At 60.8% G+C, this 24,579-nt stretch overlaps 2 protein-coding genes across 3 annotated transcripts; both read right to left on the minus strand.

Moving 5' to 3' along the window:
* Positions 1-498: 498 nt before the first annotated feature.
* DDX55 (DEAD-box helicase 55) lies at positions 499-13,772 on the minus strand. The gene is made up of 14 exons (XM_028527541.2): positions 13,617-13,772; positions 11,087-11,137; positions 10,911-10,997; positions 9,974-10,065; positions 9,833-9,895; positions 8,264-8,413; positions 7,474-7,663; positions 5,275-5,357; positions 3,517-3,648; positions 2,610-2,702; positions 2,253-2,367; positions 1,689-1,857; positions 1,109-1,398; positions 499-900 (listed from the first exon to the last, which is right to left on the minus strand). The coding sequence occupies exons 1-14, from the start codon at positions 13,722-13,724 to the stop codon at positions 721-723; spliced, it is 1,803 nt and encodes a 600-aa protein (XP_028383342.1). The 5' UTR covers positions 13,725-13,772; the 3' UTR covers positions 499-720.
* A 1,729-nt stretch (positions 13,773-15,501) lies between these two features.
* TMED2 (transmembrane p24 trafficking protein 2) lies at positions 15,502-24,579 on the minus strand. 2 transcript variants are annotated; one of them, XM_028528526.2, is made up of 4 exons: positions 24,291-24,577; positions 22,628-22,820; positions 19,981-20,088; positions 15,502-16,742 (listed from the first exon to the last, which is right to left on the minus strand). In XM_028528526.2, exons 1-4 carry the CDS (start codon positions 24,468-24,470, stop codon positions 16,618-16,620), a joined length of 606 nt encoding a protein of 201 aa, XP_028384327.1. In that variant the 5' UTR covers positions 24,471-24,577; the 3' UTR covers positions 15,502-16,617. The 2 variants fall into 2 exon arrangements, with proteins under 2 accessions (XP_028384327.1, XP_035869526.1); XM_036013633.1 differs by lacking the exon at positions 15,502-16,742 and adding an exon at positions 19,565-19,616 and having other exon boundaries at positions 24,291-24,579.

The raw sequence follows: 24,579 nt of genomic DNA on the forward strand, positions 1-24,579 counted from the left end.
CCAGGGCGCCGTTCCCCTGGCCCAGACAGGATCGAGCCCGGTGGAGAGAGGCGGGACAGCCGTCAGCAGGCGTCTCCAGCACGGCCCCCCAAAACCAGACACCTGCCAGAACGTTTGTCCAGTTCCGTGTCTCTGAAAGATGTGGACCTGACACGGCTGAGACCTGAGCACCTCAGGGCGTCGTGTCTGGGAGCGAGCGCAGCACCTTTCCCAGTGAATGGCACAAGAGACTTCGATGTGGGGTTGCCCCGGGCCCTCCTCGGTGAGGCCCTGCAGCCGCGCCCACCCACTCCTGACCCCGTGGACCGGAAGGAAACACATTTCGTTCGACAGAAGGCGTCACAGTGCTCTGTGCCGGGCCCTGACGCGCTCCCTCAGGCTGGCGCCCGCTGCCCAGGAACAGAGCCCCCGGGCCGTTCCCTCCCAGGAGAGGAGGAAGACCCTGGCCGTGCCGGACACGTGGTGGTCAGCTGCCTGAAGTCAAGGGCACTTGAGTGCACGTTAGAAACAAACGAGCTCTTTAATTACAGGTGACCCATCAAAAAATAAATACTAACGTCTAATATGTACACTCAGTTTTACGTCGTGTGCTGGACTGCGTGTTCTCAGCAGGACATCCAGGAGGTGAGAGCCCCCCCCCCCCAGACAGAAGCGACAGCGCTGGCCGGGGCTCCGGTCACGGGGACGCAGCACACGCCGCCTGGCACGCGAGGCCCGGGGTCAGCAGCAGTCCTCCGAGTCCGAGACCCCCAGCTCTGCTGCCGCCCCGACCGGCCTTCTGGCCCCGGCCAACAGCCCCTCCTCAAACTCCTCCTCCGTGATCTTGCCTTTTTTAAGCTTCTTGAGGAGCCTCGTGTCACTGAGAAGCTCCTCCATGTCCTCGTCGTCCATGTCCGAGCCCTGAGTGCACACAGGCAGCAGCACACCCTCGTTTCGCGGCCACAGGGTCTGCGGGCCCCGGCCAACCTCCCCCCAATCCGACACTGCCCGCGTCTCCCCCCGCCCCGTCCCCACGGGGACACGCGAACCTGCGGCCCCTGCCGTGCCACCAGAAGGCGCTGCTCCGGTAGAACCGGCTCAGGGTCCCGGGCAGGTGTGTGAGCCTCACCTCTTCCCTCCTCCTCTTGCCCTTCCTCCTCCGCTTCTCCTTCTTGGCCTTCTGCTTCGACCACGCCTGGTTTTTCACGAACTTTCTCCTCCCTCCGCTTTCTGTCTTTTCTCTCCTCCGCTGCTCCAGCAGCTTCTGCCTCTGCTTCTCCCGGACCTTGTCTCTGAACGGGATGCTGTCCGTGTCCACGTCCGCGGGCTCGAAGTCGGGGAACTGCCTGCCCCTCAGCTCCGGCATCCTGGGCATCCGCAGCAGGGCGAAGCCCCGGGCGAGTGCGGCAAAGTCCAGATCTGGGGGAGCCGGGCGGCAGAGTGAGCAGGGGGCCCGGGGCGGGGGCCCAGCAGGACGGCTCTCCGACCAAATGCCCTCCCAGATTCGTCGTGGTGGGAGTCACAGGGACTACGTCTCCACTGAGGAGGGACCCTCGGCGGCCAGCTCACTGCCCGCGCACACCCCGGGCCTTCCCGTGGAGCGCCGAGAGCGGAGGAGCCCGGACCCGGCCTGTGTTTCTGCCGGGCGGGCAGCTGCCCGCCGCGCCGCACCGCCCGCCCCCACGGGACGCCCGCGCGCCCCGGCTCACCCTTCAGCCTGAAGATGAGGCTGCACTCGTGCTTCGCGTAGGCCTGCACGTGCGACACGAACGCCCGGACGCCCTTCTCGAAGACGGCCCGGTCGGCCAGGGCCGTGGCCCGGAGCGTGGGGAGGAGGTCCGCGGGGTCCCGCTGCGGCGCCATCTCCCGCAGGGGGCACTGCACAGAGACCGCACGCGCTCAGTCCCCTCCCCACGGCCCCCACCCCACACCCCCCAGAGCCCGAGCCAGCAAAGGCAGAGCGGCTGGTCCGAGCCCCCGTCACAGGCCCTGAGCCCCGAGCCCTGAGCCAGCCCAAGGGCTCTGCTTGGTCTGAAAGTTTTTCTAAGTTTCTGAAGAAAATCTTAAATTGGGCTTTGCATAACAACCCTGGCTTCCGGTTGGGAAGCAGGGCAGTATCAGGTCCGCATTCCCACGAGTGACAGTCAGCTGGGGACGAGCCGCGGCGGCCACCCTGGGTGAGGCTGGTGTCTGCACAGCCTTGAGGCTGGCCGGGGTCCCGCAGGGGTTCCAGACCCCTGCTGGAGGAGGACTCCGGCCGGCGGGCGGCTCACCTTCTGGTTGATGGCCAGGAAGCTGACGTAGGACTCTTCCATGGGCAGGAGGAACACCAGCGCGCTGCCCCCGTGGCCGATGCGGGCCGTGCGGCCACAGCGGTGCACGAAGGCGCTGCGGACACGGGGCGGGGACACAGGCGCGCGTCACAGTGGCTGCGCAGAGCAGGCCCGGGGCCGCCCGTCCGCAGCTCAGGCCCCACCCTGCCCCAGCCGGTGCCGACACAGGACAGCTGGCGGTTGGACGCACCGCGAACCAGGAGGGTTCGGAAGCGCCTGCAATGGCGGCGGAACGGGCGTCACGGCTCCCCCGAGGCGACCCGCCCTCCCGCCGGCTTCTGCCGTTTGTGGCCGTACCTTGCGCTGCTGGGAGGGTCGTACTGCAGCACCCAGTGCACCTCGGGGATGTCTATGCCTCGGGCCATCACGTCGGTGCACACTAAAATCCCGCTGGGGAGGGAGGAAACGCCGTCACGGGGGCCACGCTCCCGTCCCCACCCAACGGGCGCCCCCAGCTCGGTGGTGACAGCAGTAACCGGTGCCGGGGGCTCTCCCCGAAGCAAACGCTTAGCACGAACGTCTTTGTTCACCCCCCCCCAAGGCCCTCCAGGGCTTCGGGAGCCCCCGAAAAACACAGGAGGTGGGGCGGGGACTCGAAGGGCCTTGAAGTTCTGTGTCCTCCCGCCTGGAGAGAGACCGCAGGGGCCTGGTCCTCTACAGCCAGTGAGAAAAGCCAGGGAGACGCTCTGTCCCTGACTGAGGTGTGGCAGTCAGTTTCGTCGCTTCCACAAACACATGCTTTTAACAGCATGTCATCAGTTCGGCTCAAATAAACTTACAAAAATCCTCTTGAAAAAAAATAGACAAGGATCATTCCGTGCACAAACAGAATCAAGCCACGGTCCCTGAGAGACACACGGCCCCCCATCGTCACCGCTGGACGACCTGCAGGCTGGAGGGAATGACCTGCTCGACGCCCCCCCCCCACCCGTTCGCCCCCCGACAGGCAGTTATGAAACCCCAACGGCCGGGCCCCGGGAACCCAGGCGCGGACTCCACGGCACACACGTGCCTGTTCCCGTGGAGCTCACAACCTCGCGGGGGGGGTGGACAGGGAGCTGAGGAAGCCCATGCCTCGAAGTGTGATGAGGGGCCAGGGCAGAGGGACAAGTGGGGGGCACGCCCACAGCGAAGATGGGGGGCAGGGAGGGGGGAGCAGCGCTCCGGCGGGGGCTGGAGATGCCCCGCCTCCGCGAGGCCTCACCTCTGCAGCCTGCGGAAGCCCATGAAGATCTTGTTGCGCCTGTGCTTCATCTTCCCGTGGATGCACATGACCTGCACGCCCCGCAGCAGCGCCTCCAGGGCCTTCCCGTAGTACTCCACGCAGGCGCAGGTGCTGCGAGGGCGGCAGGGGGCTCAGTCGCCGGCCGGAGCACCCGACGCCACGCCAGCCCATCCCCGGGGGAGGCAGAGCGGCCGGGAAGACCCGCCGCTGGGCTCCCAATCTCGAGACACACGGCTCAGGACCCCGAGCACACACTCCCACCGCCTGAACACGACCCAGCGCGGGGAGCCCCGGCCCCAAGACTCGCGTTAAGCAGTCTTTCGTAACAGACACAGCGACAGCCTAAACCCAGTTTCTGGAGATTTCCGCACACGCCTGCACCTCCTCTGCGGAGCAGCAGCTTCTCCCCAACTGTGGTCCCCGGGCCCAACAGTCGCCCGAGTCCGGCCCCGCCGGCCCTCTCCCGGCTGTCCAGTCTGGGCCTCAGGCCACCGAGGACATCGCAGGAGGACCCCCCATGTCTTCCCGATGGCTGGCTGCCCGACCTTCTCTGAGTCTGTGGGCTCCCCAGCCACGCCCCTCTGAGCAGGTTCACCCCAGGCCCCTTTCATCTGGAAGGACACAATGTGACGTCACGCCCTCTCACAGAGCAGGGAACCAGAGCTTGCAGAGAGGCAAAGTGAGCGAGGGGCAGAGCCCGAGCCTCAGCCTGACCCTCTCCAGACTGCACCAGGGTGCACCAGGCTGCACCAGGCCGCGGGGCCCCAGCCTGAGCCGACTCCTGTCGCGGGAACACCTCTGTCAGAGACACTTGTGCTGAGAGACGGCCTCACAGTTCCCAGCGCAAGTCCCACCAGGACGTGATGAAGCACTCAGGTCCTGGGAGCACCCCGCTGGGGCCTGGCATCAAGTCAGGGGCCTGGGAGCAGAACAGAGAACGCCAGGCTGTTCCCTGCCCCTCCAGTCGGGTGCGGTTTTGTGACATCCTTCTGCATGCATGCACACGTGTGTGCATCTGCACATGTGCGTACACGTGCGTGTGCACCAGGCTGTATCCTTATCTGTGGGTCAGCACGGCTAGTGCACGGTACTGGTGGGGTGGCCGATGGAAAGGCAGCTTCTCTTGGTGTTGCCAGAACACACCTCCACAGGTCGGTCTGTGGGGCTGCTGGGGGGGACCCAGAGAGCGCACACAGCTGCCCCCGGCCACGTTCTGACAACGGCTCAAACCCCGAGGTGGCAACGTGGGCCCGGCTGATCCGACACCGCGATCCGCCGGCCCCCGCGCCTCCCGCGCCGCAGAGGCGGGCACAGCGGCAGTCCCTCTCTGCACCTGTCCGCGGCGAGGGCCCCAGGCGACCCCTTCGGCCACAGCATCCAAGGGGAGCCGGCCAGGAGTCGGGGGACGCCGGGAAAGCTTCCCGCTCTCCCAGTGGAAATGGACAGAGGCAGCTGACACTGCCTCCCTCCCTCCGTGCGCCCCTCCCCCTCCGTCGGGCCTTACTCAGAGAGGACCAGGCTGTGACAGTGACCCTCTTGAAGCTACGAGGGGACGTGTACAGGAAGGAGAGGCCAGCACAACTGCAGAAACGCCGACCCTGACGTCTCGGAGACAGGCGCCATGTCAGGACTGGCCGACCTCGGACTCAGGACCCCACACCCGGGGCCTCGCCCGTGCGCTCTGGGCGTGGCTGCGCCAGGCCCCACCCCGCCCGCCCCAGGGCCCGGCAGCGTTACCTGAAGAAGACCAGGTGCTTTTCCTGCTTATGAGTGCGAAGAAAGTGTACCAGCTGGTTAAATTTCTCATCTGCCTTACAAACCTACAACGTAAAAAGGGAAACTGATAAAATAAAAGGGAAGTACACCAACGGTAATAGCGTCTGCAGCAGTCTTCAGCTTCAGCCTTAGTCTTAAGGAATCCGAGGGCCCGCTCGCATCGGGCACGTGTGTCGGGATGGTCGTCAGACTGCCGGGCTCAGCACAGACTCAGGACGGGCTACTGTCACAGCGTCTCCAGGGCCGGACCCCAGGACCGGACCCCAGCACCCACACCAGGTAAGCGCTCCCGGGAGTCGCCGCTCCGGGCTGCCCGCCGGTCGGCAGAAAGGCGCGCACGCCGTCGCTGGAAGACCCCCGAGGAGACAGAGCCCCTCGGCGACGCGGCCAGCGCTGCACTCAGACCCTACGCCGGGGACCGCTGACGCCACCGGGTGCATCCCGCGCTGTCACCAAAACCACAGCCTCGCTGGGGCACTTCCTCTCCCGCGCTCGGACGTCCCCAATGCCGCCGCGGCGACGTCGAAGCCAACACCTGTCAGCACCTCCGCGGACGGACTGCACACTAAGGAACTCACCCGCACGGCAGCACCACGACGCGGGCACAGCCTGAGCTTCTTGCACGCTGATGAGCTGCGAAGGCCTGGAGTTCAGGCAGCAGGAGACAAGGGAAGACACGCCCCCACTGCTGGCCACGACTCTAATAGACTGGCCCCTCCCCCGGGGAACCGCCAGCCCCCGCACTCTGCCAGCCCCGCCTCAGGCAGAAGTGCCCCCCCCCCCCGCCCCAGGCGAGGACGGCGCCCACGTCGGGTGGGCTTGGGTGGGCCCGTCTGGTCTCGACCTCGCTCTCCGGGCACTGGCGCCAGAGGCAGCGTCTGACCTGCAAACCCGTCCCACCCCCATGAGCTGACACAAGGACGGCAGCCTCTCGCCCTGACAGCCCACAGCCAGGGCCACGCTGCTCGGACCCCAGCCCCCTCTCCGGGAATGGGAGCCCTGCCCACGAGCTGCGGGGCCCCTCTGGGCCGAACGACAGGCCTGTCCCCCGGCGGGTGCAGAAGGGCCTTGTCACGCAGTGGCCCTGGCCACCCCGGCAAGGGGAGAGGAGGGCAGGGGTGTCCTCAGGACCAAACAACCCTGATCCCAGAAGCCCTCCCCGCGGCCTGGGGAGGAGCCGGCACCTGGGAGATACAGCCCCACGTCAGACGGTCCCGGCTGCCGACCACACACACAGAACGTTGAGTTGCAGCTCAGCGGAGCGCTGCCACCCAGCGGCCTCCTGCTCTCACCTGACTGACAAGCTGGTGCCCAGCGCACCCCGTGTGTAATAACCACCTTCGACCACTGGGGGGCAGGCGGGGCCCGCACAGGCCTTGGAGTCTATGTTCAGCGCACAGGCAGGCCCTCGCTGAAGTGCTCGCGCCTCAGCGAGCGTGCCCGCGTGCAGCGGCGTCCCCAGACGCCTTTTAGGACAACCAGGGCGGGTGCTGTGTCCCAGACGTCCTCTCCTGGGGACACGCGGGCTGCGCCCAGGACACTCACCGTCGATGGTTTCTGCGCGGCGGCGGTGCCGCAGAAAGCTAACGTGAGTCGGTGAGAAGCCATGTGCCACACTGACGGAGCACACGCACACACGGGGAGGCCAAGAGACACTAAGGAGTCATAGTTCAGGCAGGTGAAGACAGAAGCGACCGAACTGCCAACACCGTTACTACAGCCGACCGTTCAGAAGGGAAGACGGGCTCCCCGCCCTGCACTGTGCCGCGCCCAGCGGTCCCTGCTGCCGTGTCCTGCAACCCACCAAAGCGGGGGCCCCCTCCCCCGAGAAACTCCCCAAGAGCAAATGTCGGCTGCGAGTCAGACGGATGAGCCAGCAAACAACCCACGAGGAGGAGCAGCGCGCACGGCCAGGCCCCGCTTTCCTGGCGTCCCCGGCACCTTCGCCTCTCAGGAAGACGCAAGCAACAGGGTTCCCCCAAAACTGCAGGAACTTCTCACAGACCTCGTTTTATTTAAAGAAAGGAAAAACAGAACTCAGCTTTCTGAAAGCAGTGCAATTAAAAACGATGATTAAGTCTCTTCGGCAAACTGCTTTAGCGTGGAGCGCGAGCCTGACCTTGACCTCCCACAGCCTCCTCCCCCCGCCCCGGAGCTCACCATGTAGTGGTTCTGCAGGCGGGAGGGCGTCTTCTGGGAGCTGCTGGCCGCGGCGCCCTTCTCCTTCACCGAGATGCGCACGGGGTTCCGCAGGCCCGCCCGCACCAGGCTCTCCACCTCCTGCGTCTGCGTGGCGGAGAACAGGCCCGTCCGCCTCTGCTTCGGCAGGAACTCCAGGATGGTGTTTATGCTAAAAACAACAAAACAAAACCAGGGAGCACACTGAGCCCCAACCCACCAGCATAAGCAGCACACGCCGCACACTGACCCAAGCCGGGCCTCAAAGACGATGGAGATGAGGCGGTCGCCGCGGCGACCGCAGCAGGTCTCACTGGGCGGCGAGGGGGGGTGACGCTCCCCTCCCCTTGTCGCCTCCTCGCCCCACCCACCGTTCCCCAGTGCCCGCGTGCACTGTGCGTTCACAACCGGGGCCGCCCAAGACGGCAGTGGGGCTGAGACACGAAACCTCCTGAGCCCGGAGACCGCGGACGGTGTGCTGCAGATGGGCGGGCTGTGGGACGGAGGAGCCGCAGCCCCCCCCCCCCCCCCCCCCCCGGCAGAGGCGCTCACGAAACGCACACACACCCGTGGGAGAACCCGGGACGGAGAAGGCGCTTCAGGAGGAAGCAGGGGCACGCACATCGAGGGTGGACTCTGAGGGCGCACACCACCAGTGGTTTGAGGTCCCACTCGGCTGCTCCAGACAGTGAGCCCGGCGCCGCCCGGGGCCCCTCTGCCCCCCTTGCACGTCCAGTGTCGCCCAGAGCCCATCAAGCCCGAGGCCCGGTACCTGGCCTCGAACCCCATGTCCAGCAGCCTGTCCGCCTCGTCCAGCACCAGGACGTCGAGGGACCTCACGCAGGCGGCCAGGTCCAGGCCCTCGGCCTTCCTGCGGAACATGTCCTCCAAGCGGCCCGGGGTCGCCACGACGATGTTCCCCCTGGGAAAACGAAGCGAGCGTCACCGCACCCTCTGACCTTGGGGAGCCTGTGACTCCACACACCAGGTTCGCATCTGCCTGCCCCCGAATGCCCCCTAGGTCCCCATGGCGGGGAAGGAGGCCCGCCAGTGGGAGGGGTGTGCTGCCGGGGACACAGACCTGGTTCAGGGCTGAGACCCAGGGCGAGGGCAGCAAACTCGGCCAGAAACTCCAGCCGTCACCCAGACCTGGCCACACCCCTCCTGCTTCAGTGGCACTCCATCGGCAGCACCCCCACCCCTGCACACACGCGTGGTCTCTGGCGACTTCCACACAACGGTCGAGCTGACAGTCGTGACAGAGGCCGTGAGGCCCTCGAAACCACGACAGTCCCCATCTGGTCCCCCTGGGGCCTGCGACCAGAGACCTGCCGCTGCTCAGTGCGAGCCTCAGTCGTCTTGGGGCCGAGCAACGCCGGAAGGGCTGACGGCCCCTCGGGCCGGGACACACGCCCCATTTGCAAAGCGCCTGCAGCGCCCTCGGCACCTCGCCGGGCTCTGCAGATGAAAGGTGGCAAGGCCAATGCCCGGCCCCGACACCCTCCCCCCCAAGCCTGCTGGAGGCTCAGGAGGCCAGGCCACTGCAGTGGGGGCGCCTCGCAGGCCCGGTGCTGGCTATAGCGTCCACCCTCGGGGCCGGCAGGGCCCACCAGAGGGTTTTCCCCGGAGACATGGTCAGGCTGGCACCCACATAGGCCGCTCCGGCTGCCACGCGGAGGGTGGGCTACAAGGGGCAAGAGCAGCGGCAGGAAGAGGAGAGCGCTCCTGCAGGACCCAGGGGAGGAAGCAGAGGGAGGCGGGGCGGGGGAGAAAAGGTCACAGTGGGTCAGGTGTGCGCCGAGAGAAGTGCTGAGGACCTGGTGGTGGGTAACCATGGAGCACTGGCGGGGACCCTGAGGTGTCCAGGCTGCCTCTGGACTCCAGGAGCACATGGGCGGAGGGAGGGACGGGGGCTGCAGGTGACGTGGAAGGCCCATCTGAGACGAGTCTGCAGCAGCTGTGAGCCGCCCGGGGACATGCCGGGCAGGCGAGTAGGTATCTGAGGGTCCGGGGCCCCGGGCAAGGAGACCGCCTGGGAGGGGGGAAGCCACTGGGGAGCTCAGACTGATGACAGCAAGCGCTCAGAGCCCCACGCAGCCAGCTGAGGAGGGGTGGGGGGCCCGCACCCCAGACCGCCCTCCCTTGCAGGGGTGCGGCTCACTGGAGGGCACGCTCATGAGGGCTGAAGGGAAGGAACCGGGAGCAACACGGGAGACTGGCGTGGAGGAAAAGCCTCTCTGGGGAGGGGGCGGCGGTTCCGGTCAGGCCAAGATCATGCATCAGCTCTTCCCGGGCTCGGCCAAGGGCAAGCAAAGAACCAGGCGGCGGCGAGCAGTCTTACCCGTGTTCCTTAAATCTCGCAACATCCTCTCCGGGGTTCCTGCCTCCGATCCAGAGAATCTGGCTGAAACAAGACGCAGACCCCTGAGCGGGCCGGGCAGCACCACGGCCCCCGGCCCCCAGGGACGCTGCGTCCCTTTACCTGAACTGCGGGAAGGGCTTCGTGAAATGCGACAGCACCTCGTCGATCTGAACAGCCAGCTCCCGAGTGGGTGTGATGATGATGGCCCCGACCTGCGCACATGGGGGAGGGACACGGTGAGGAGCAGCCCACGGGGCCTGCAGGCGGAGCACACACTGCCGCCACCTCACTTCCTGGGCCCGGCCAGCAGCGCCCGGTCACCAGGCCTGACAGCTGCTCTGAGTCAGTCAGTTCTTGTTGTCCACGGCAGCTCTGCTCTGTGGCAGGCCAGGGACCCTGGGACCCTGAGTCCCTGAGTCCGAGACTGCCGAGCCGCCGCCCCCAGGGGAAACCTGGAGGGTCGGGGCGGGGGGGGGGGGGGGGGGGGGGTCCTGCAGGCATCTGGTCACGTTTCCACCAACCAATCACTAGAGAAGCTCAGTTTCTGCGTCTGTCTGAAGACACCTGTTTGATACGTGCTCTGAATTCACTAACACCGAACTCGGCCGGCAGCACCGTCACTCACCCCTGAACGAAGTTCGTCTACCGCACCTTCTCCCCACCCCCGCAGGGCGCGTCGCAGCCCCCCGGGCTCAGGGACCCTGGACCGCGCTTCGGCACTGTGCCGGGGCCATGTGAACGGCGAAGCCACCAACAAAAACGCAGACACCGCGGCAGTGAGCCGCCCGTGAAAAGGACCCTGTTTCCGGCCTGAGGGCCGAAGCGGGAAGCCAGAGCCCCCTGCCCAAACCGCGCCGGGCACTGGGGCTGCTCCACACGAGCCGGCGGCGAGGCAGGAGCTCCGTGGGCACCGGCTCTGGGAGGGCGAACACGCTCTCGGGGAGGCCAGCTCTCAGACGCCGCGACCGTGAACGATGGGAACAGACCACGCCTCTATTCCCTCCTCGGGCTGCGAGCTCTCCGGTGACCCGGGAAACACAGCACAGGCCGTCCTCACCTGCCTCCTTTTCAGCTTCTCTTCCCGTCTCAGGAGAATCTCCAGGATGGGGATGACAAAGGCCAGGGTCTTCCCGCTGCCGGTGACCTGAGGCGGGAGGGGGCGGGGTCGGCCTTTCCTCTCGGCTCACCGTGGGGGGAGCGCGGGAGGACGGGCCGCGGGGACCAGGCACTCACCGCTTCCGCCGCGACGTCTTTGTTCCTCAGGAACAGAGGGATGGTGGCGGACTGGAGAGAGAGGCGGCGAGGCACGGGTTAGAGAAGGCCACGGCCCCGCCCACGGGGCCAGAGCCCTGGGGACCTACCTACTGGGTGGCCCCCACCCCAAAGCGGACTCTGAGCTGAGTCTCCACAGGGCACCCAGAGGGGCGGGCTCAGAGGCGCCGTGGCTACCGTGTCTACACAGATGTGGGCAGGGCGCAACCTGAAGTCTGGTCCCGCGCCACCCGCCCACTTGTCCCTGGGGACCAGAGGGTTTGCAGACACTGAGCTGTGCGGTCCCGTCCGGCTCCGGCATCAGAGAACAAAGACCGCGCTCACTCTGGTTCCACCCTCCTGAAACCTGGGGCTGGAAAGGGGCGTGGGGGGACAGCCTTCCTCGGCCAGACGTCACGCAGGCTCAGGGCCTGGCTTCAGGGTCGCCCCTCCAGTCCCCGTTCCTTGCTCCCCGAGGCTGAGCGCACCCCATCACAGCACATCAGACCTCTCTAATAACTGGTCCCTGCGCCCCGGGGACACTTGGCCTGGAGACGTTTTGGCTGTCAAACCCAGTGGTGGTGGGTGCTCATGGTGCGGAGAGGCGCCAGAGGCCAGGGCGCCATCCAGTGGCCTGCGATGGGCAGGACAGCCCGTGACAGAGTCACTGGCGCAGGGACCGCTGCAGACCCCTGAGGTCCACGAGTGTGCGAGCCACAGACGTGGTTCTAAAACCTCCGTTCCCACACTAAGGTTTGTAAGGAGGAGGAGGTGGAATGAATTTTAGCATTTTATTTAACCCAACACATGTGAATTATTGCCACACTGATACGTAGTCAATATTTTAGAAGTTAATGAGACCGTTTCCATTCTTCGTATCATATGAAGTTCCCGAAACGACGTGCATTTCACACCTAGAGCACGTCGCCGTCGGGACCTGCCCTCCTCCAAGTGTGCAGGAGCCAGGTGTGTCTAGTGACAGCCGGAGTGGACGACACAGACCTCGACCCACAGCTCTGGCGGCAGAGGTGGGGGACCTCGCTGGCACTACATCCCCAGGCGTGGCACACAGCACCCCAAGTTTCATCTCCAGCCCTCCCTGTTTCCCCCATCTTTCCTGAGGGCCACATGCACCCCCCGGCGCAACATTTCAAAACAGAGCCCTCCTGCATCTCCCTCTGAAGGGTGTTACCCGCTCCCAGTCGTCTTGGTGACACATACCACCTGCCCAGACACCACGGATACAAACCTCAGGGTCCCTCCAGGCTCCTGTCTCCTGCAGCCCCTTCCTCTGGTCCCTCGGCAACCCTACAGCGACCCAGAACCTGACTTCTCAATATCCACGCTTCCTCCCCAGGCCAAGCCACCACCATCTCTCCAGGACACTGGCCTCCTCACTACTTGGCCTCCTCGCTTCTCCTTTCAACCCTTCAAGTCCACTCTCTACCCTCTGGTCACGCCCCTGTCCCGGTGCACTGCTTTCCATGGAAGATGGCTTCCCACTGCACTTAGAATAAAAAGCCAAGCTCCTACAAGACCCTCCGCCACGTGGACCCTGCTGTGCTCATCTCTTACACTTCTCCCAAGGCTCCAGCCTCCAGGGAGGAACCGAGCCCATTTCCTGCCCCAGGGCATTTGCACAGGCTTTTCTCTCTGCTGGAACCCCGCCCAGTCACCCCATAGCCAGCTCCTTCTCCATCATTCAGGTATCGGCTCCGTGACACCTCCCCAGCGGGGCCTTCCCGAACACCCTCTCCTGGGCCTTTCTCCTCCCTGCCCCCCCCCCAGTCTGTTTTAGTTCCTTCCTGATACTTAGCAGCAGCTGACAACCTCCTTCCTTTACTCTTTCTCTCTCTCCTGCATTAGAAATAAAACTCACGAGTGGGGACCAACCCTGCAGAATCGCCAGAGCTTAGAAAAAGGCACCTGACAGGTCCTCAATAAATTTCTTAAATAAATGAGTAAGCTGGGCCAGGACACGTCCCTCGGCCCACACAACAGTTAACAGCGACGTCGGCCGGTAACATTTACCCAGCTACCTCCCATTACGGGCCCACGTTGTCTCACGGAATCCCACAGCAGCCTACGCGGGCCGGCAAGGTCACTTTCGCCGATTCACAGAGAAGGGAGATGAAGCCCAGGGAGACTAAATCAATCACCCGCCCCACGTCCGGCCGCTGGAGCGGCAGGGGCAGGCGCTCGTGTCCGGGCGCCCGCGGGCCGAGGCGCGTGGGGGCGTGAAGACGCGGCGCAGGTGTGCCGCCGCCCGCCGCCCCGCCCAGCCGGAGTCTCCAGCCCGCTCGGCATCCCCCCGCCCCACGCGAGTGCGCGCCGCCGGAAGACGCGGCGGCAGGCCCCGCTGGAGGAGTGAGAGCCCCGCTGGAGGAGTGGGTCGCAATGCTGACACCGACCAGCCGCGACCCGTTCGGCGGGAGCCCGGCGCCGCAGAGCCGGCCATTTCCGCCTGGCCCCTGCGCGCGGAGGACCCGCCTCCCCGCGCCGCGCCCGGTACCTGCACCGGCGTCATGTACGGGAACCCCAGCTCCTGCAGCACGCCGAGCACCCGGGGATGCAGCGGCACCGGCAGCGACTCCCAGGATCCCTCCGTCACGTGCTCCATAGCGCGCCGCCGCCACCACCCGGAGTTCCTAGGTGTGGCGCCGGAGAGCACTTCCGCTTCCGGTCGCAGGCCCGGCCGTCCGGGAACCACGCTCGAGCCGCTGAGTTCCGGAGCGCGGAAAAGGGACCCTCTCCACCCGTGAGTGGGAAAGCCGAGTTCGGGAGAGTGAAAGCCGGCGGCGGGGGCCCAGTGGGAGTGGTGCCACCCGGGCTGCGCGGCCACATGGGCTCGGGGCGCCTCTCCACACCGAGCGGGCATATTTTGGCGGGAGGGATTCCGCCCGGCTCTCTCGCTTTCTCCGCCAATCGGAGGCAGAGGGCAGCACAGTACCGCGCTGGCCAACGAGGGGCTGCGGGGAGTGGACAGAAACGGACCCCAGCCCCGAAGCCCCAGGTTAACAGTGATACAAGATAGGGTTGATGGAGGGGATCCGAAGCCTGCCACCTGATAAATGATGGTTTACTTCTGAGAAAGTTATGGTCTTGTTTAGGACTCCGTGTTCACCACCGGCTTGGGCCATCCGTTTGTCCACGCGCATGCACTGAGCAAGTTTTGCCGATCCCAGATCCCATCGTGTGCTGGGCTCCGTGGGCACTGCCCTCTCCGGCTGCGTGCCTGCGCCGCCCCCGCCCCCAGCCCCCTCCGCTCCGTGGGCATCTCGGCGATGCCTTCCTGTCCTGATTACTGAAACCACTCACCCCAGAGCTTACAATTACTGACACACTCACTTCATCTCCCCCACTAAAAGGTAAACCCCAAAATGGGGGACTTCCCTTTTATTTGCCCCAGTGGCTACCCTGGCAGCACACGGACAGTATTTTGGAATGAACACACAAAAACAGTACCCATGCGGACTCCATTGTCTGACTAAAGGAAGCGAGAACAGAAAGCCCAGGACGTTTTCACCGGAACGTGCGTTCACCGCACCCTCGGAGCGGGCACCGAGCTTCCCGGAAGTGAGACTGACGCAGGCCGCCGGAGAGCAGGGGCGGAGGGAAAGGGCGCCGCTGCATGCACCCGCGCTGGGGGCTCTGCCTCCGACCTTCTGAACCTGCGGCCTCTGCCAGCCTGTTTATTTCCAGGAGGAGGATTCGGAAGGCCCGGGTAGTGGTGGTTCTGAAGAGTGAGTGCGACAGACGGTGTCAAGCGTTCGGCATCTTGCCAGGACGTTCCCCTGTGCTCCGTGAATCAGGCCTCTGGTACGGCTCGCGGGACCTCAGTGGAGTGGAGGGCGAGGAGTCGCTGCCGAAGGGAGAGATCGGGTTTCGGGTCTCACCCATCACTCTCCCTCTGGGAGCCCTGGGCAAAACCACTCTCTCCTAAACTCCCCACATTCATTAACCAGGTGGTTGAATAAAAATCACTCAAAACTTTTTTCCCAAATGGAAAAAATACTTAAGATATTAACACTGACCCAAAGAAACCACACAGGGAAACCTAAAACTGGAACCCTGTTCACTATCCTCCAGGGTATAGACACAAAAAGTCATAGGCATTCTTACCCAGAGAACATGGGCCTGTCTCATTTCGAGTATGAACAGAAAACTGGTATCTAACAGATGTGAACTAATCAACAATAAAACAGTACAAAGACTTTTTAAAAAGAATTATTTATTTACTGAACCTGGGGCAGATCTGATACACAACCAATTTCTAATGCACACGGTGTAATTCCTCTGGACGTGCTCTCACACAGAGAGACGGTTTTTTTCACCCAAGGTTGAAAAATTGCTTATCCTGAACATGAAAACCTGTAACAAATTTAAATTAATCATATAAAACTTGTTACTTGTAGTTTTACTTTTGCAAAGATCCAAAAAAAAAGTAACTAATATACATCAGTCACAACATAATCCTGGACCATCCCCACACCAAAACCAGATGCTCCTTCAATTTTAAATCCATCATCCGAGACCAAGAGAAAGTCATTTCGTTTTATACAAAACAAAATTCACATGTGCCAAAAGGAGACCGAAGAAAAACAACCAAAAACCCTAGTACTGACCATGCTGCCAGCACCCTAATGAATGAGCGGCCAGATGCCACCGATCAAAAATAAAATAGTGGCTGCAAATCACTCACCGCAATGAAGCCCAAGAGGCTGCATTTACCCCTTCGCCACCGGGAGCCCAGACTTCCCACTGGCGCGGCTGCACACCTCCCACGTGCCCGGAGTGGAGCGGGTGGGGGCCGGCACAGAGAGCAAGCGAGCCCCGCTGGCTGAAGCACCCCGAGGGCTGGCTTGAATAAAAATGTCTTACAAGGTTAGGCAGAAATAAAAAAATGGTTATTAGCTGCTCTGTCATCAATTTAGTAAAGGTGAAGTCCTATGGTTCGAAGTGAAAATTTAAGGGGGAGAATGTTGGGTTGCCTCATCTTTTAAGCAAAAACAAGACAGAGGGTAAATGCGCCAGCCTGGCAGCGTGCGCCGAAGCCACAGAGCTCTGCCCCCGGGCGGGCAGAGAGCGGGAGGCTCAGACTGGCGTTCCTCGCGAGGACCACACAGAACGCATCTCCGAAGGCCAGGATCGCAGGGTGAGGGGCCAAAAGAATGCGGCCGTTTTAGTAAAGCACTATCATGAACAAACTGCACTCGTTAGGAAAACGAAGGTATAATAAGGACTACAGGCCTACGTTTCATGTACAGTGTTCGAGCCCTGGGAGGACCTGTATGAAGGAGGAAAAGTCAATAAGAAACTGTCCCAATCAAGTGTCAAATTTTCACTATCACTTTCCTAAAAAAGGTGTTTTTCCCCAACATCTGTTCTTTACAAAGAAACATAAGCTGTGAATGTACAATTCAGAAATCAACACATACAAACTGATGCCGTTTTTATGACTAAGAGGTTGATGAACAGTGAGCTGTGGGTTCCGGATCTTGAGGAAGAGCTTGTTAAACGACCCTCCGGACCTCGAAGAACCTCTTCAGGTAGTAGATCTGTCCCAATGTCATGGCCACTAGCACAAGGGCTTCAAAGAAGGACCAAAGGACCACTCTGCTATTTGTGTTGTCGTTTACTGTTGAGGAGAAACAAACACATTTTAACAGTAACCACCACCAAACCCACAGAGGCATCAAAAATCACCCCTGTCCTGCTGTGTGAGCGCGCCGCCTGCACACCACCCCCACCACCCCTAGCGCCCTGGACACGTCCGTCTCCAAGCAGCTCCGCCCACCTGGACGCGGGGACCTTACACCGAAACGGAACCTCGGTGATGCAGAGTCCGGTCCGCTTTGCCTATGCACCGGAAAGGAGAGGAAAAGTGAGCCGCCCGAGGCTACACTTCTAGGGTGAAGGCCCAATTGTACCTCCTTTCTCCCTCACGCTGCGGTGTCCCTACATTATAACCTCTTTATTCTGCACCAGAAAATTGACTTTAAAAAATTTCAGACATTTCAAGATCACCGAGTTACCCAAAAAGCACTACTTACCAAATCAAGATGTGTCAAAGTATTTTTTTTTTAAACAAGGATTACTGAGCACCTACTATGTACTTGGCACTCGTTCTAGGAGGGGAGAGTTCCGGTTTCACAGACGGACGGACACTGGTGGTGCCACCCAACCGAAGGGGCCCCATGGCCCAGCCCGCTCGTGAGCTAAAGGCCGGGTCCCACCGGCCCCAGTCCTGGCCGCGCTACCTTGTTCCGCTCAGCTTATGTCACACTCTCTCCGGTGTCCGACCAAGTCCACAGCCTTAGCTGTGTGATAATTTTAAAAATTATCAACACAGTTTCCTGGTTTTTCTGTCCATGACCAATATTAGAAACAATTGCAATTACTAGTATAATAATTTTTAGATGTATATATACTATTTGTAAACTATTAACGAGAATTTTAACAGCTACTGGATTCATGGTCACCAAAAAATAACTGAAAAGAAATCAGCATATTTCCAGCCCTGGCTGGTATGGCTCAGTGGACTGAGCACCAGCCTGCAAACCAGGGGGTCATAGGTTCAATTCCCAGTCAGGGCACGTGCCTGGGCTGCAGGCCAGGTCCCTGGTGGGGGGCACGCAAGAGGCAACCACACATTGATGTTTCTCTCCCTCTCTTTCTCCCTCCCTTCTTCTTGCTCTAAAAATAAATAAATAAAATGTTTAAGAAAATCGATGTATTTCCAAAAGGATAATTCAGTTTCTCAAAAACAAAAACAAACAAACAAAAAAACAGCGTGGCTCTTCCCCAGAGTAAGAACAGGCACGCCCGAGAATGCCACCCAGAACTCCCTCCGCCACCCACATGCAAGTCAGTGCTGACTCCACAGCACCAAGCTCACTTCTGCTGAAAACTCAGTGACCGATTTCTAGCTTAACTGTGAAGGACGAGCATTTTAAGATTGTGCCTGAAAGGGCAAGTACTTCAAATTAAGCAACCGTGGAAAAAGAAGTATGTACATCTCCCTTCACTTACAGACGATTGCATCTTTAAGATTAAACCGAACACGCCGAAGCACGGTAACACGGCAGAGCAGCCAGCTAGGAACGTGCATGCCTAGTGTCTGCATAAGACGCCGTGCTCACGCCACTCACGTGTGCACCTGATCTGGAAGCAGCACAGCATTACTGCGACACTGCAATAAAAAGCGCTCTCACGTCCACCTCTGAGAAGTGCTGTCGGAAGGGGTGCAGAAAACAGAGATGGGGGAGCTGGTTCATTTGCAAAATTACACTGAACGTCTAAAAGTCCACTGTTCGAGAGAGGGCGCCTCGGTCACAGGAAGGCTGGGCGGACAGGGCCGGCCGCCCCCACGGGCCGGGAGGCAGCGCTCCCTCTGCTGCTCCGTCCCCAGGAACCGCTCCTGCTTCACAGCCGCCTGGTCTGCGCCAGCGACAGCGGCCGAGCAGGGAGAGCCCTCAGCCCTCGGGCTTCTCCGGAGCAGCCGGCCCCCAGCAGGCCCCTGGCAGGTGGGCCAGGGGGGGAGGGGGTAAGCGGGTGAAGACGGTATGAGTGCACCTGAGGCTGGTGGGCAGAGGCACGGGCCTGAGCGTCCCTCGGGCCGCACCCCACGCCCCCAAGAGTGAGACCGGGCCGCCTGTCCAACCTGCTCTGCTCACTCATCACCCTCCCCGGGAGAAGAGGGCCCACGCTCCTTCCCCACAGGGCCGACAGCAGGTGTGAGAGGCAGGGCGGGAGCCACCGACTGAAGAAGTCACCTGTACCTATCTGCCGCTCCTCCTCCCTGCCCCGGCCTCAGAAGCAAGACTGCGGACCTAAGCCGCTTCGCATCTACAGACGAGACTGCGCTCTGAGTGAGGTCTGTCCCCAAGAACGACTCACAGGCTGAAAGACACGGAACCACACGCGTGGACCTGGATCTGAAACACACTGTCTGGTCCGCGTGTCGATACGGTGCCCCTAATGACAGCCGCAAAAGCGTTCTACTTGAGGCTACACCATGGGCTAGCCAGGGTTTCGCCACCTAACGGGGATTCCGGTCATCACTGCGGACAGACAGACCCACTCTCCGTTCCCAGGTGACAAACTCGGGAGCCCAAGCGGGTCTTCACTTGGCCACTGCCTACGTTCATGTTTTTGAACTTGCTATTTTAACTATACTAAACCTTCCACGTTTGGAAAAAAGCTACATCTGAGGATATAATAGTAATCATACTGGCACAAAAATTGTAGATGTTATTAAAAACCCACACAATGCCCATTTTGGAATGTTTTTCCTTTCTGCTTTAAGAAAACAATTAGCGCCCTGGCCGGGTGGCTCAGTTGGTTGGAGCGTTGTCCCGTACACCAAAATGTTGCACGTCTGATTCCCAGTCAGGGCACATACCTAGGTTGCAGGTTCGATCCCCAGTCAGGGTGCATGCGGGAGGCAACCGATCGATGTTTCTCTCTCACATCAATGTTTCTTGCTCTCGCTCTCTCCCTTCCTCTCCCTCTAAAAATCAATGAAGACATATCCCCAGGTGAAGAAAGATTTAAAAAAGAAAAAAAACGATTAGCTTATTCTTCAACTAACCACATTTTTTAACAACTCGTGGTAGCTTGGGCTGAACCGTAATAGCATTTACTGGTTTCGGATGTGGGTCTGCGTAGCAAACTGGTGCGGCACAAGGGGCTGCACACACACACACTCGGGAAACACCCTCGCACGGGGTCCTGGCACGGGGTCCTGGCACAGGGGCTTCTCCAGGTCAGCGCATCACGGCGGCAGCGTGTGCCAGCTCCCCGGTACAGACGGCAGAGGCCGCCTGCTGGGTCGGCCCCGAGCGGAGCTGCGGGCTCCACCCGCTCGCACTCACTTGCTCTGTGTATTCTCTCCCGCACTTCCATGTACTCCTGTTCGTGCTTCACGGCTGTCATCGCCACTGCCAGCTCGTTAATCATTTCTTCTAGCTTGTTCTGGTGAGCTGCGGGAGGGTTTAACACACGTCAGCATATATGTGGAATCTCTGTTGGAAATGTATTCACAAAGCAATAAGAATACTCCTCAGAGAAGACACACAAAAGCAGCTGTTTCTAGAAATGGCTCAGACACCACTCTGGACCCCTGGTGACAGCGTGCTTCTCCAAGCGTTTGTTATTGTTAAAGTCACTCCCAGCAGCAGAAGCTCCTCCAGGACAGAAACTACCCTGCCCAGCTGTTGCTAACTGAAGGAGAACCGCCCCAGGGAATCTGCTCTCCTGCGCTGCTCCTGAGTGAAGGTCACTACCCGCCCCCCAGGAACGGGGAACACTGACGGGGAGGGGCGTGCAGAGGGCACGAAGTGCTCCTAACAACGCAGCCCTAACAGCACCCGGGGACTAACCCACTCAGGGAACCCTACGGCTAACTGAGCAGCAGCAGCAGCAGCAGCGCGAACAGAGACGCGCGAGGCCCCGCAGCCGGCCGGAGAAGACGTGAGGACCTGTGCGGAGCGTCCAGGGCGGCGCACGCGTCCTCCGTGCGAGTCAAGGCAGCGGCTCCTCTGTGGCAGGGGTGGCAGGCACTGCAGGGGGCCCAGCTCTCAGCTGCCCCAGGTTTACAACCGGGCGCTGTCTTGGGCCAGAGGTCCGTACGAGGGGAACATACTACCTTACGGGACTGGGGAAACAGACAGGAAGAAGCTCCCACCACAAGGGGAGATTTCCCCTGGAGGGGTCTCTCTGTCCCTGGCCAAGGCGGGGCCTCACCCGGAGCCCCCACGTTTCTTGGCCAGGCCAAGGGCCCACCCCCCGAAGGCGGTGGGGCTACAATCTCAACCGCACCTCAGCGTCACCCTGGGAGCCGCGTGCACAGCGCGGGGCCTTTACAGCAGGGCTCTCAGGAGCGGCGCTGGTGGCGTGCCGGACCAGGCGACCCCTCGGCAGCTGCCCGGCACACTGTGGGGTCACCCGCCAGGCCCTAAGAACCACGAACATCTCCTAACGCCAGATGTCCCTCAGGGGTCACAACTCATCCCGACCTGAGAACTGCTGCTGCAGAGGAGGCCTGATTTGACAGCTGCCATTCACCGACATCCACAAGCAGAAGCAGGAGTTTTAAATACTGTGTTACAGATTATTTATTTAAGAATAATTCAACATTCTCATTCATCAGCCAACAACTTCTAACTACTTAGAAATGATTAATTTCCAGAAGATAAACAAACACAAAAAACTCCCAGTTCTCCCCAAAAACCAGCCAAGCCCTGCACTGCGAGTGGCCCTGCACAGGAAGCACAGGAACCACTGAATAGTACGACTCTAAATTCTACCAACTGTAACACCTAACCGACAGTCCATCTTCTTCAGGATGTAAGCCCTCTACTAACTGTTCAGTACCTACGACAGATTTCACGTTAGTACCGTAAAATGTGCCAAACTGCTACTTTCCAAAAATCCTAACATGCACTGTGACCAACACCTCTTCCCCGCAAAAACCCAAATGTGCTGGCTCCTGGCACACGATTCATCCAGAAGAATCATTTCAGGGTTCAGAGTTGGTCAGCTGAGAAATAAAAACTAAGCAAACTGCAAAGTGTGGCTGAAAGAACTTTTGTTAGTGTATCTAGACACAGCTCCTAGAAATGCATTTCATACCAAGTTCCAAGTTAGAAAACTTCAATCACCATTAAAACGAGCCAACCACACGCTTCCTAAAAGTCAATGGCACCCTTCGCTATCAGCTGCGTCTCACTGAGACTTTCACTGGTCCAGTGACGGTGACCACCTCCGCCCTCCGGCATTCGAGCGACAGCACAGCAGGACGGCACCACCCGACTCCTGGTGGCTGTGTCCCCAGCACTTCTGAAGATGACCGAACCTGCCTCTTCTGGCAGCCAATAAAAACAACCAAACACTATCTAGGCGCAGGGTGGTGTTTCGTATTTTTTTAATTAAGACAAAAAACAAAAAAAAAAACACTCTCATGCCAGCAAACTGAGGTTAGAAAGAAGGAAAGCAGGAATTAGCTAATAGCAAACAGAAATGCGAAAACTCAGGATGCCATCAAAAAGCAGTCCACGTACCGTCCCAGGTATCTCCACCACCTACGGAGAAGTGTAAGATATAAACACACAGAAAATAGAAACGACAAAAAGTTCAGCTACACTAGTCATGAACACAAACGAGCAAACAGACACGAGTGCCAGGATGGGCGAATTCACAGAACAAGCCACCTGGGACACACGCGACCCACATGCTCGCCCGTGTACAGGGTGACCGAGCTGCAGAGGGGCGCCTGTGAGGAACTGAAATATAAACGTGATCTTCCAGAAACTTCTCTTTGTTAATCAGGAGATCTGGAAAAGTAAAAGTACACCTCACGAAAGTTTCTGACTTTAAAGACACCGGACGGAAGAGGAGGCAAGGGGGGAAAAGACAGTGGATGAACCCAGAAAGAGAAATCAAATACTCCAGAGCATGAAAATGCTCAGAACTGACACCCACCCCAGAACCGGACAGAGGTTTCCGGCATGTGCCCCTCACCTTCTGTCTCCATGTCCTGCCCTTTGGGGGCCTCCCCGATGTCGATGGTGAACATCACGATCTTCGGGGTCATGGTGGACATCCTGTTGCTGAAGCAGAACTTGTATGTTCCATCCATGTGAGCGGCGAACGTGTACTTCCCGCTGGACTCCCGGTCTCCCTTGTAGATCCCTTTGTTGTCGGGTCCTGTGATCTGCAGGCGGGAGAGAAACGCAGGCCATGTCACGACAGACTGCCGACCGTGAACTTCTTCCCAAGTGCTGTCTGCCGGCGGCAGGATGTTCACCACGGAGAGCACGTCACCTGGCTCCACGTGGGTTGGTGACAGCGACCTCTCTGGGCTCCCCCTTCTGAAACAAGGGTCTCTGCCTACAAACACCTTTCTGACTACATTTGTGCTCCTCCTTCCACGGAAACGCAAACCCCTCAGAGACAAAAGCCGCACCCTCCACCTGGTCTCCAAGTGGCCTAATGCCCCCAAGCAACGGGTAAAGGTGCAGCCCTTAGCATCAAAACAAACCCCTCTTTAAAAGAACAACTGTGGGCGAGGTGCCCGTCTAGATTTTCCGGGTTGATTATCTGCAACCAGGGAAGGGACCTGTTTTATCTGAGCCGCCGGGGAGCCTGAAGGAAAGGACCAGACTGGAGACCAGGAGACCGGGGCGCACGTCCCCACCTGCCACAAAACAGCTGGTGGGCCCAGCTCGCCTCCGTTCCTCCTCCAAAGTGCCCCACCACCCACCTGCAGCCCTGGGCACCCGCCTGGCTGAGCTCTGTGGCCTCAGCTAATTCCGCCCGTCACTCCTTCCACTGTGGCCCCAGTCCTGGGCTTCACTTGCGTTGCATAATCGTGCCCAGCTCCGCTAAGGTTCACTGCCAAATGGAAAATCCTTCAACCCATTAATCATGCTAACGGGTGGCTTTAGATATTCATTCCATGTGATGCCCCCACCTCCAGAAGGTTAGAGGCGAACCATTCCTTTCGTTTAAAAGACGACATAGAAGGAAATCTAGGGACTTGATGATTTCTTAATAAGGTTTCCCCTTTTCTCCAGTTAACTCACTGCAATCGTTACTCCTAAGTCACGACCCAGGCCCACCTCTCCCCTAGTCGGAGGGGGCTGAACGGTTTCCGTGGGCACTTGTGTCAAGACGCGTGACACACGCGGGTCGTCTCCCGAGAAAGGAAAGGACGACGACGCGAACGTCCGCGCGGCACTCCTCAGTAACTTCGGATCCACTTTTCCCAAACTTTCTGGACCCCGTTCCAACGTTAACCCGTAGCGAGACGGAACGCCGCTGCGGCCCGGATCGGGTCCCGCCACCACTGAGCCGCGACGCGGGAGCGCCTTCCGGGCCGGGAGAGGACACGCGGCGCCCAGCCCACAAAGCTCGGCCAGAGGTCCCGCGGGAACCCGCCGTCCGCGCCGCCAACCCGCAGCCACTGAGCAGCCGCTCCGCGCCCCGCGGGGAGCACGGGGCGGGCGGCGGCGGGGGAAAGGGTCAGGAGGGGGGTCGCCGCGCCGGTGGCCCCGGCCCCTCCCAAAACTCGACTCGCCGCCTCCAGGCCCCGCGCCGTCGCAAGCCTCGCGCGGGCCCCGGAGGCCGCCAACCCCCGAGCGGCCGCGGGACGCCGCCTCGGTGGCCGGCAGCGGGCCCGCACCTCCACGTCGATGTCCAGGAAGCCGCCCTCGGCCACCTCGAAGATGAGGCCCATCTTGGTGCCCGAGGTGACCCGCTCGAAGAAGCACTCCTCGGCGTGCGCGTCGATGCTGACGAAGTAGCCAGAGGCCGTGGCCACGAGGGCGGCCAGGAGCACCAGCAGCTCCGCGAGCGTCACCATAGTGGGATTGGGGCCGAAGCCGGGACCGGGACTGCGGCCTCCACAGCCGCCGCCGTCGCCGCCGCCGCTGCCTTCTCAGCCGCCACCGCCTCAGCTCCGCCCCTTCCGG

Source organism: Phyllostomus discolor, chromosome 13 (genome assembly GCF_004126475.2).
Source record: "Phyllostomus discolor isolate MPI-MPIP mPhyDis1 chromosome 13, mPhyDis1.pri.v3, whole genome shotgun sequence".
In the NCBI taxonomy this organism is placed as follows: Eukaryota; Metazoa; Chordata; class Mammalia; order Chiroptera; family Phyllostomidae; genus Phyllostomus; species Phyllostomus discolor.

Coding starts and splice junctions, on each gene's coding strand:
- DDX55 (XM_028527541.2), bottom strand. CDS start 13,724: ATGGAGCACGTGACGGAGGGATCCTGGGAGTCGCTGCCGGTGCCGCTG. Junction 10,998..11,086: donor AAGACGTCGCGGCGGAAGCG/GTGAGTGCCTGG, acceptor CTCCCGCCTCAG/GTCACCGGCAGCGGGAAGAC. Junction 3,649..5,274: donor AAGCACCTGGTCTTCTTCAG/GTAACGCTGCCG, acceptor CCGCCCTCGCAG/CACCTGCGCCTGCGTGGAGT.
- TMED2 (XM_028528526.2), bottom strand. CDS start 24,470: ATGGTGACGCTCGCGGAGCTGCTGGTGCTCCTGGCCGCCCTCGTGGCC. Junction 20,089..22,627: donor GCAGGACATGGAGACAGAAG/GTGAGGGGCACA, acceptor ACCCTCCCGCAG/CTCACCAGAACAAGCTAGAA. Junction 16,743..19,980: donor GGAGAGAATACACAGAGCAA/GTGAGTGCGAGC, acceptor TCTCCTCAACAG/TAAACGACAACACAAATAGC.